The 12,506-nt window shown below is 40.6% G+C and overlaps 1 protein-coding gene across 3 annotated transcripts in view; it reads left to right on the forward strand.

The window, feature by feature from the left end:
• The window catches only part of cntn5 (contactin 5), a 116,642-nt gene that overhangs the window by 68,938 nt on the left and 35,198 nt on the right, over positions 1-12,506 (forward strand). For all 3 annotated transcript variants that reach the window (XM_047595213.1, XM_047595214.1, XM_047595216.1), the window contains exons 7-8: positions 2,365-2,568; positions 7,258-7,360. In XM_047595213.1, coding sequence (XP_047451169.1) covers positions 2,365-2,568; positions 7,258-7,360 — 307 coding nt within the window. The remainder of the gene's footprint in view (positions 1-2,364; positions 2,569-7,257; positions 7,361-12,506) is intronic.

Here is a 12,506-nt window from a genome sequence, read left to right on the forward strand (position 1 = left end):
TTTATCATCCGTGTGAAGGCGTTCAATTAATTGTGACAGTCAGACCTGCATTAATGGACCACAGAGAGTAGACAAGCAATGAGAATATACAGTATGTTAAACATCACGCCTGGCCTAAACGTCGCTAATATGTAGGGACACTGTTTTGACAACTCGATTACAAGTTTCCAAACCCTGTACACTGCGTTTATGTTTCATTCATTCAATGATTTTCTCTAACCGCTTGTCCTGTGGAGGGTCGCGGTGGGGCTGGAGCCTATCCCAGCTGTCATTGGGCATGAGGCGGGGTATGCCCTGGACGGTCGATCCAGTCCATCGCAGGGCTAACACACAGAGACACATGAACATTCACACCTACGGGTGATTTAAAATCACCAAAATCAGCATCTTAGCTCATTTTGACAACTTTAAACTATTCTACACTCACAAAGTTCATGTTACTTCATCCAGTGTCGTCACTGACAGATTACTGTCTTGGAATATTTGCTTGCTGTTGCTATTTTTTTTTTTAACCATATTTGGAGATTGTGCTCAAATGAACAAGGTGAGGTCATAATTGATTCCTTCAGCATTCCTCACATGAAATGAAAAACGATCTACGCTGACGGGAATCATTTTGAAAAATGCCACAGCCGTGGAATCCGCTGGCTGTGATGGATTCTCGCGGTGAGTCAGAGCGTGCCAACAATTGAAATTCATATTGTATGGGGAGCGTTAAACAGTGTTCGGGTTAAATTGGTTGCGGGAAGATTCAAAGACATTCAGATGCTACTTAAATTAGATAGGTCTCCCGAGTGAAAATAATTCGGAACCACTGAGACGTGAAAAGATTATTATTTTTCCCCTTTCCTTTGTCTTTGATGCCAATTGTTTGTGACAAAGATCGGTGTCATTTATAGCTGCGGTATATGTTCAGTATTCATGTTACCCATTCAGACTTCTGTGTTTCACTGCTTCCCTCATGTTATCAAGTAGCCCTCTCAGTAGATTAAGCATTAAGTTTGCATGCAGTATTTGAAAACTGCATTTCCCTTTTCTCCTTTTGCGCTGACTGGCGTTGAGCATAAGTACAGCGCTGAAATGACTTTGAATCTGTCAACTAAGACGTTCAGAAACAACACGTTGTTGTTCACTGTGTACCAAGAGGGTAATCTGTTCCTTGTGTATGACTTATTGATGCAGATCAAAAGGTTGCGAAACACTGTTGGGAATCTTAAACAGATTCATTTAGCCCAGTCATGTGTTTTTAATACGATGATGGATGTGGCTCAGTGGAAGACGTGGGCAACAGTCGCCAAGCAAACCGGCGCGCTGTCCAAGGCGGCTCTACGTCATATTTCATCCATCCGTCCATTTGTTCCAATTTAATTTGAGTTTCAGCACGTTTAGTAAAGAATACCAAACACTTCTGTCCTGGGAAGTTTGGCAGCGATTGCCTAATTTCTGTCCCAAACTCTCGTAACACTAATTATTCAAGAAGACACTGGAAAAGATGAATAGAAATACTTTGGTAATCATTCAGAGATTATTAGCCCTAAACGTGTAATAATTCTTCCCTGCGCTCTGCACTGTTTGGTTGCGTTAGATGACTGCTCCTCCTGTTGGTTAATGACCCTCGACACATGCGCGCACACATTCCTATACGCGGCCAAGCCTTATGTAATCAGTCCACCCTGGAATAACCACTTATCATATTCCAGTTTTACCTTTCAGATGCTTCCACCAATTAATTTAAATCACCTCACTGCAAATGGCACGCTCATTAGGGCCCCATTTGAATTATTTTCTTTTTTTTTCATCATAAGGGGTCTCAGTATTATTTTCCCTTAATGACCTTAATGATGAGCATGATTCTTTGTTGCTGTAAACAACCTGTGCTCATTGCTGTTGAGTAATTTACATAGTTTGCTACACTAAATTATAAAGTTGTTAATAATTTTCTTAGTTCTTTGAGACGTGTTGACACACTATATATAGTTTGTCCAATGCTGTATCTATTAACTATTTCAGAGTGTAGCCCCTGGATAAGATCAGAAGCAGACCACATCAGAAGAAATCCCCCACACTTTCTCTGAATCTCATTTATATGGCACATATTACTGTTCTACGTTGACTAATAAGATCATTACTGATGGTCTAGAGCAAGACAAGAGACGAGATGTTTGAGTAACCCTGCTGAAGTGGAAGTTTACAAAGAGTTTTCCAAGCTCTTCAAGTCCACAGATGTGCAGAAACACTCCAGAATTGCTTCACTTTTTCACACAGCATAGGATTTTAGCCTGAGGTCACAGATGACTTCTGCAAACATAAGGAGAAGGCCACTATCGACATGTATAAATTTTTTTTTTCTCCTTGCTCCTACAGAGATCATATACAGCTGGGTGTTTAATGAGTTCCCCTCGTTTGTTGCCGAGGACAGTCGCCGCTTCATCTCCCAGGACACGGGAAACCTGTATATCTCCAAGGTGCAGCCGTCTGATGTTGGAAGCTACGTCTGCCTGGTGAAGAACACTGTGACGAATGCGAGGGTTCTGAGTCCTCCAACTCCTCTGACGCTGAAAACCGACGGTGAGGATTTCATCGGTTAAATCTCTCCTCGGGTATTGCAGGGTTCTCGCTCTGCTCACTTAAACGTAAAGATGTTTTGATTTTCTTATTTTTTTGTGCGTGTGTGTGTGTACTTTCTCGCTCTGAACTTGTTTAGCGCAGATGAAAATCTAAAAGCGTATTTTATATTCTGCTGGTGCACGTTATTGTATCGTAATGCATTTGGAGTGAACATTTTCAGATGAGATAGGTTAATAAAAGTGGAGTGAGCTTCTGCTTTCCACTCAGCCCCGTGTTGGTGGAGGGCATTTTGAATTCCATACACACTGTAAATAGATAGTGAGGAATGCTTTAACGTTAGAGCGGGGAGTCTTCTTTGCTCACAATGTGCTTTGGTGGAACTGGCCATAGGGGAAATCATTTTCTTGCATAAAATTAACTGAATCAATGGCCCTTGCTGTGGATAGGATTTTTGCTCTTTTATACTGGCCTCTCAGGAGCCGTGCTGTGGAGCTGTTTGCTGGATTCAGGTGTGCATTTCACCTACAGGCCTTTTTTTTTTCTCCCCCCGCACACTTCTGTCTACACAGAGAAACGTCCATCACTTCACACAGGTGCCTGTCATTGTCAAGGTTCCTAAGAGCCACTGAGATTACATCCCCGGTGAAGCTGGGAAAAGGCCTCTGCGCCTCGCTTACCAGGCTCGTTTCAAATGGTACCACACACAAATTTACCTTCTTGAAGATTGTACCCCTTCGAGCAAGATTCGCGCTCCGTATTTGCATAACCTTGCGTGAAGCGTCCCTATGAGGCTTACATAATACTTAGCACACAACCGTTGCCAAATTGGTTTGTGTCTCTCGCTAACCGAGAAGCAAAATGCAGCGAGGCGGGCGTGCGGTCATTCTGCTATTAGCATTTTAATATGAGTCACGGTCGGACAAAGGAACTAAAAGATTCTTTGTTGTTATTTCCTCCGCGATGAGTGAAGGAGGGGAAGAGAAATCAGTTTTGCAGCATCTGTGTGATACTGTGTGGACTGGAGGACAGCTCCCTTGCCGGCGACGCAGCATGGCCAAATCAACTCTGTACACCTGTAGGCCCGCTGTGCCAAAGAGCGCGTTGGCATCTCCCTTTCCCCCAAATCTCGTGATGCCCGGCAGCCTCGTACTTTGTGAATTTGGGTGTAAAATGCCGAAAATTACATTGGCGCACCTTGCAGCAGACGCTGAAATGTTGCCGTGCTGCGTGCACCCCCTCAGTCATTGGAGTCTGACCAATTAGACGCAGCAATCTGTGCCTCAGTAAAAGTGAGTGATTATTACACGGCAGACAGTTCAAGCCGGATCTGTGAGCGGCTCACCACTGTCTCCAGCTCCAGCCCCGACTCTCTTAATCAAAACAAGCATCCGGGCTCCATTATACCCAGCTGGAGGACATTGATCGTCAAATTGCAATCCACCTTGAGCAGAACAGGTCTAAACACTGGACTCCAGACTAATACTTTTTTTTTTTTAAACAAACAAGAGTTCATCCTCTTTGATTTATTGCTTTGTTTTAAACACAAGCAATTATGTGATATTACTCTGGATAGCTGTAACTCTGTAAGTGTTCGTTAATGAAAAGGAGGCAAAACTCTTTGGTGCTTTTTAGCACATTTCTATAAAAGAAGCTGTGTCTAAGTGCGGGATCATTGTAATGTAAACACTATATCTAATAATTCCCCCCAGCTGTTAAGAAGAGACATCGCTTTCATTATTTTAATGGAAATTGTCTGCGATAATAAAGAGTGTCGTATTGGAGGAGAAATTATGAATGAGTTAACAATATTTTAAAGCATAGGCCTTCAACAGGGGGTCCTCAGAGGTACCATTTTTATTTATTTATTTATTTTAATTTTTACTCTGTCTCAACACCGCGCCGTTTCACGCAGAGCGCTGCACTAGCTGAGACCTGTCAATCTAAGCCTCCTGTACGCAGTAGGCCCCGCCCCTATCGCTGCTGAGCCAATCATGATGCAATGGGCAGAGAGCCTATTGAGCCCCCAGGGAGTCTTGCATATTATTGCATATATACTTTGCACATTGAATGCAAAATGATAATAATAATAATAATGTATATTCATACACTAGCTGAGTTTAGTATAGAACACATATAGTAGGTAGGGGTCCCTACTGAATCTCTACTTAAACTCTGCTTCCGTTTTCAAGACCCCTGTTTTAGAGCTTTGTTCACATCAGCAGTGTTGATGCAGCAGAAGAACTGGTAAATATATCAGGCAATCCGTGTATAAGCGAAACTCATCTCTGTGTGATAAACCTCTGAAATAGAATGTTGTACCTTAAACGTAAACGTTTCTAGTCGGGCTGCATCTCCACTGGTCTTATTATTCTCATAAGGCATTCTTCGTCTCCACGCTGGCAGTAATATCAGCGAAACATAATGTTTGCAAACACATGTCATCTCCACATGGTCATGTTTTCCTTATTATTATTGAAGACCTTAGACCCGTGACCATATTGGATGTCAGCGGGATTTTTTTTTTTTTTCTGCTAGCAAAAATGTGTTTTTTAGTCGAAACAACACATTTACTATGAATGCACATGCTAGAAAGCTATATATAAAAAAACAAAACAAATCTGAATATGAGCGCGCAGTGGTTCAGTCTTTACTTTTCAAAAATCATTTATAAAATCACATTCTTACTATTAAGACATGTAATCTAATCTAAAATCTAATAATAAGATCAGACAAAATCTATACAAGGGAGTGAAATCAGTTTCACCGGAGATAATCCGGTTTATTAGAGGATCTTGTGTAATATTAATCATGTTTACTTTATGAAACGAGGCTGTATTGTTAATATAGATGGAGGGTCAGACCCTTTCCAGCACCTCTCCAGATAGAATAATAAAGAGACCAGTGTAGCTGTGCAGAGGTGTTTGGAGACGACGAAAGCAACAAAATTGTATAGGTTTGAAGCAACACATTTATTATAACATATAAGTGTACAAGCCTTAGGTTACTTGAAGTACTGTATTTGCTTTTTTTCTACTGCTTTTCAGGATCTTAAAGCACCTGCATTACTGTATCTGAGTGCTAAGAACAATTCTATTATCTTAGTTCCAGCGAATGTTCCAACAGGCATTATATTTTATAAACTGGTTTGCAGAAGAAAGGCCAGGAGAAAGGCCAGCAGAACAAAATAATAATAATTTTCATGTGATTTAATAAATGAAATTGAACCATAAAATATAAAGCTGCAATGCACATGAGGGCTGGTAATGTTTTAGAACACTGAGACTAGACATTATTTCTTTCAATTCTATCAAGTCCAGCCACTGAGACTGAATATTGAATATACTATGGCACGAGCCAATGAAATATCGCAAATTCATTATATGTGAAGGGCTGCTTTGGAGCCATAAATGTTGAGAATGAGATTGAAATTGAAAAGTTCTTTGGAACAAATATCATAAAACTCCTTCCCCATACGTAGTGGGCCAAAAATTCAATAACCTCGCTCCTTTGCTGCATTCATTTCGCCACATAAAAAGTGTCAGGTACACGTAGGGGGTGTAATTATGGTTTCTCAAATGTCACGCCGGTCATTTGTCTCACTGATCATGCACTTCATAATGCATGCGGAGCCCCGCTGCGTGTGTCCTGATATGTTTTGATGTGCGTTTGGGCAGGAGGTGAGGTTAGCGCCGCGCTCACGTGCCCGTGCGTTTAACATTGTTCTTTTAAAACGGTTCAAAAAAAAAGGAAACGCTCATGTAATATTCATGTTGCAAACTCGCTGTTTAATAAGACAGATAATTAGATCCCAGATGACGGTGTTTTCCTTTGTAACTCCAAATTTGCTCAATGCCATCTGACACGCCGTCCTGGAAAATGGAAATGAATAGCCGGCTCAACGTACAGATGAATAAACAAAGAAAACATGTCCTCTGGCTGTGACTTAGAGTGGAGGTGTTAGTCATTGTGGCACTTAGCAAGACTGATAACACCTTATCACTCGTGTCCTTTGCGATGTGTGTGTGTGCGCGCTGCTGAGCGGATTTCTAATTCGTGGTGGGGGACAATAGAGCCCCTTTTCCCCCTGAGGTCTCCGGTGAATATCTGTCAGTAAATCATCCTAATGGTTTGTTTCGTGATGGCACGGCTTTTTTGAGTTTGATTACTCATACGGTTTGTGCACAAATGCCAATATTTCACTAACGCAGAATTTAGATTCAATTCCTGCACCTTCGCACAGATTCCAAAAAGTTTTTAAAAAATGTATTGCAGTGCTGTATTGTTAATGCTGCGCGTGTTTTTCGTAGTATTAGACTTAAACCAGAATCGGTACTAATACATGCATAAAATAACAGCATAAAGTAAAGGTCGATATTTGAAGAATGAAAGTTCACGTTAAAGCCCCGCTGCTTTAAGATTTAATGCTACACGTGTACTTTGTGGAGGTTTAAGCGTCGGGAATCTTTTTTTCCGTTGCATTTTCTTCTTCATTTTCTGCTACTCATTAAACTGCTGCTGGTGGGAATAGGAAATGGGCATCCCTATCATTTTCAAATCACTACAGTCGGTCTCTGTGCTGCACGCTGCAAGAAAACATCAGACTTATGGAAAATGGTTGGAGGGGGTTAGTAGCTGCTGCAATCTACTTGCCTCTAATGTCTGCGATTCCTCTTTTTTAATCTCTTTCAGGTGTCATGGGTGAATATGAGCCCAAAATCGAAGTGCATTTTCCTACATCTGTTCTGGCTGCCAAAGGAGTCACTGTCAGACTGGAGTGCTTCGCTCTAGGGAAGTAAGTAAACAAGGACATATTGCACAAATACAGGTAGTTGTTTATTACAGCGGTACCATATTAATCATCGGGAACACTAAACTACTGTCTATTGCCACTCTGCTGCTGCTGAGAGATCCTTTCGATAATACTCCTTGTGTTGTTCGCTGTTCTTTTAAATTACATTATTCCATTACCTGAATGGGAACCAGGCATATCTTGTCTTCAGGCAGTATGTTAAGTGAGTGTAGGGAAGTGCAGGATCGTAGCTCGGCTGTTAGATGGCATGTTAGTGCATGGGGGGGAGTGGTGGTTGGTGAGGCTGAATGGGGAATTCAGCCCTAGGGACCCATGTGTTCTTATAATTGAGAGCCCTAATGTATCTGTGTTTCCTGGGTGCTTTCAGGGCCCCGTTATGAATGTGGAAAGCCAAGGTTATGTGTTTGAAAAAGAAAAATGAAATTGGTAATAGTTGTCTGCCAGGAGGGAAAACACTCTTGTCTGCAGAGACAAAATCCGAACCACTTACCACGGTTGCTAAAGTTAGCGTCCGTGGCTTCGTGGTTTACACAGCTACTGCCTTTTTGAAAGGAAAATATATTTGAGTTATTGTGCCGTGTTGGACGGAGAAAAAAAAAAAAGAAGTTGCCTATGCATTTAAAAATTGAACTCTCAAATCAAACATAATTGAAAAACATTTTAAACCCCCCTCTGTCCTCCTCCTCCTCCTCAGCGCAAGGCTGAAGGGATGTTTGACATTACGAGAAGTTTTCATTGTACAACATAATGTTTAATCACCACTACTTTATTTTGTTTGTCACCACTCAACATAAATTATTCATTGCTGGCGTCTAATTCTTCTTCCAAAGTGCAAACACTCTCTAATCTACAAATGACTAAGCACCTTACCATTGTTTGCCTTGATTTTAATTAATTATCCACATTAAGGTAAGTAATTTTGTAAATATTCAGTCTGCATTGTAATCTCACTTCCCGTAGTGTTTCCTATTAAGCTGAGAGCAAGTTTCTGGATTCTCGTCGAACAGCCTAACAGCTTGAGTTCCTGCCCTGCGCTTTCCCCCCGATGAAGTAATTTGTGCATGATGGCTTTCAGTCAGACAGTGATCCCAGTGACTTACCCTTTTACGCCGAGATGAATGATTTATCAATGCACCCTATTAAGAAATGCCAGTCTTTATATAGCACCGAAAATGAAGTTAAAATGGGTTTTGTACTACTGTTGATCAATATGTATGACGGCACCACTATCTAGTACGGGGAAGAATGGATCTTTGTGTGTGAATGCCACAGCACCTTGATGCGGCTGTCTGTTGTGATATTTACCCCTGGCACTACTTTGTAGATGACAGTCAAGGGCAAAGAGAACAATGAGACAATGACAGCGGAAAAAAAAAAAATGAACAATAGAAAGCTCCATCTTAACTTTTAGGACGTTTGAATCGAAGCCACCTTGTTTAAGTTGTTTTATTCATGTGTGTAAGACTGATCATAGATTCTTAGTCAGATCATCACTGTGTTTATGTTGTTTCAGGTTAATTCATGTATTGTAATATGTAAGTATGACTCTAAGTGGAAATCTGCAGCATTAGTGCAGCCAGTATAGCTACAAAGCTAGTTCACTAATCACATGTGCTCAGAAGATATTCTCCTGTAGCCAGAAGACATGCACAAAAATTATATAGCACTCAGTTTAAAACTAAATGTGGAGCTGCTCTCTGTGGGGTTGGGTACCGACCTCTGTACTTTAAAAGGCTAGCTAAAGGATTGTAAACAAGTTTTGATAATTGAGAGCCTGTGAGTGAGCGTCAGAGAAAGAGCGTGAACACTCGGTCACACTTTCAGCTTGTTTAAATAAATAATGTTTAATAATAATGTTCGCACGGGATTAGTTTTACCTGAGGTCGTCCTGTGATTCAGATATTACCCCCTACGTCTGTGTTTCATGTGGCGCGTTCACACGGGATAAACAAACTCAAATTCACAATCCATTGTTATGGCTCTGCTACTTACGGCTTCACTCCACTGAGTGTCAGAGACAGTTTTAATTACTTTTCAAATTATAATGGATGATAAAAAATATATTTTTGATACTGTTTATCCCGGGGAAGAAATATCCAGCAACCTGGCAGTGTTTAAATCACACCCACGTTTGCCGAAGAACACGTTAACGATTGATTTAATAGTTTCATCCGTCTAAACAGGGGAATAGTTCAGCTACATTTCATCTGCCCAAACTCTGAATTATGGCACATCCTTCATAATTCTTAAGTAACAAGAGGCGGAAAAAAGCCGCAAATCAAACAAAAGTCGCGAAAAAGTAAAAAGATCACCCCTAATTCACAAAGATGTCGATTCTCACTGGATTAGTTTTATCAGAGGACCTCTATGTTACGAGAATTATGGTAGGTAGTTTATGGTGTAATTTTTACTTTACAAATCACAGACATGGACGATTCGCACGGGATTAAGATCACAGACGACCTCCGCGATTGTTAAAAATGGCAAATTAGACTAAAAAGAGTGTTGTTAGTGTTGTTCCTAAACCATTTTTGTGCGTGTGCCTGTGTCAGTGTCATTTCTATGGGGTGGGGGTATCTGGTCTGGTCTAGGTTGGTGATACATGTCTATACGTAACATCCACATGAATGAATGACAGGTCCAAAGGTTTCCTAGCAGAACACTGACTTGTCAAAAGATGGTCAATGTTATTTACTTCTCCTGTCAATATGTTCATAATGTTATGGCTGATCAGCGTGAAATGCAAAGGGCAGCATGTTTCATCTCAGGTAATAAATAAAAGGGAGTGGTTTTATTAGATTGTCCTACATAAAGATCAATATAGAAAGGGTAAAATGTTTATTTTGCAAACGAAAATAAAAAAAGGTGAAGTACCAGTAGTAAATTTCAGAAACCAGTATTGTTTCAAATGTTAATCCTCCAGTCAAATCCTAAAACAATCGGCAGAAACTTCTAGTTGACTTTTAAAATAAGTATAAGAATATTTGCAGAATCAGAATAGACTTTATTGCCAGGTGTGTTTGTACATACAAGGAGTTTTTTCTTGGTGTTTTGTTGCATGGAAGTCATGAAATAACCCCCATAACATAAGAAATAGCAACATTTCCAACACAGTGGATAGTCATTCGGTCAGTGTCCAGTTTTGCTTTTAAAAATAAAAATAATGACTTTCAAACAACACAAAATAACACACACTATCTGATCTATAAGCAACTCTGCTAGTGGTTGTTTTCATTTCAAGAGATATAGAGTATTAAGTTCATTTGAGTTCTGAAACCATTGTGCATTTTTTTTTTTTTTCTTTTTTGGCTCGCACATCTCTACCCACTCGTTTCCTCTTCAAATAAAATATGTGCCATGTGTTGGATGTTTTCATCTAAACTGCCTTCGAGTAGCGGATAGACTTTTAGTTTTAGTGACCCCAGAGGGAATCAAACTCTTAAAGCCCCGCAGTCACTTTCCTCATTGAGCTCTACAGGATCACATTATCAGCAGCAGCAGAAAGTGCCTGTTACCACACGTTTTATACTGTTGCCTCTGCGGTTAATGTTTTTGAAAAACAACCGCGCGTGTAGGTAGAACGCGCTTTATTTGGATGCAGCTTTAAAAAATACTTTTCCCACGGGCACCGAGAAATTAAGAGCTAAACGGTAGGGCTTTATCTAGGTCTTAATGAGCTGAAGGAAACCAATTCTCCATCATATTTTCATATTAGATTTAATTTTGAACCTTTATTATGGAACGGGTCCAGATGAGGGAAGAACAATTGTGTGGAATGCTTATTAAGATGTAATCTACAGAGCTCGCCCATGGGCACGTTCTTAAATTGAAAACTGTGACACCTTACACAAACTCCGCTGTGTAACGCATTCTCGGTGTCAGGGTTTAAAATGCTTAGTTTATACACGCTGACAAAACACACCCGAGTTTTAGAGTTCAAGACTTTATGCCAGCTGCTTCAGAAGACAGTGACAGGAAGAGTTTTATTTATTTTTTTATTGATTTATTTATTTATTTATTAACTTGAGGGCGCCTACTCCCTCCTGTCCGCCCCCTAGTCCTGTGAGCTTGCACAAGCCCCGGTGCTCATTATTCAGCCTCCAAAGAGAAAACCCTGCCACAGACTCAGAAAGACTCTCCGTCATGTTCCAGCCCCTCGAGGTCTCTATAGATTCCCTTTGTTCTCTGGATGGAGTTTTACTCGGAGCATAGGTCTTCAGAAAGATTCTCTGACAATAACATAAGGAAGCGCCTCGCAACGGCTCCATGCCATATTCATGAATACTGATAAAGTTCATCTTTGAGGGCCGTCTCTTCTCTCGTTCTTAAAACAAAGAGCGGGCAACACAACAAACAGCCACATTGTTTGCCAAGGTCTCTGCAGATTTTCCTTTGTTGTCGGGTTCGTCAAGCGTTTACTCGGAGCAAAGGCCTCTAGAAAAATGTCTCTCTACCTCTTGTTAGTGTTTCTGTTCTGCTCTTACACCGAGTAATGGTTTTAACTGTACAAAAAGATACACCTTTATTCCATCTTTATTCCGGTTTTGCCATAAAATGCTCTTCCACTGCCACAATCTTCTGAGGCTTGCTGAGCACAGTTATCTCCAGAATGCTTGTATAATGTACCAGACGGTCCATAAACTAAATCGTAAACTAGGTAACCTCATTCCCGTCTACTTTCCTGTGCACACTTGTTTGTTCCACTAGGAACAAAAACAAAATCACTGGGGAAAAAAAAGAAAGATGCACAAGCTGGAGTATTGTGTGCAGAGGACCACAGACCTGGAATGAGCTTGATGAGAAGTTAAAAATGTTCCATTCCACCTCCATTTTCAAGAAAACTCCTGTCAATATATATTTAACCTATTGATTATATATTAGATCTGTTATTGTATATTGACTGTACCAAATTATCTATCTATCTTTACACTCACCTGCAATTCAGGCATGTAGAGATGATGAAGCTGCTGAAGTTCAAACCGAGCATCAGAATGGGAAAGAAAGGGGATTTATGTGACTTTGAACATGGTTTGATTGTTGGTGTCAGACGGGCTGGTATGAGTATTTCAGAATGGTCCTAAAAAGAGAAAATATCCAGTGAGCAGCAGTTGTGTGGACGAAAACGCCT

Source organism: Mugil cephalus, chromosome 9 (genome assembly GCF_022458985.1).
Source record: "Mugil cephalus isolate CIBA_MC_2020 chromosome 9, CIBA_Mcephalus_1.1, whole genome shotgun sequence".
NCBI lineage: Eukaryota > Metazoa > Chordata > Actinopteri > Mugiliformes > Mugilidae > Mugil > Mugil cephalus.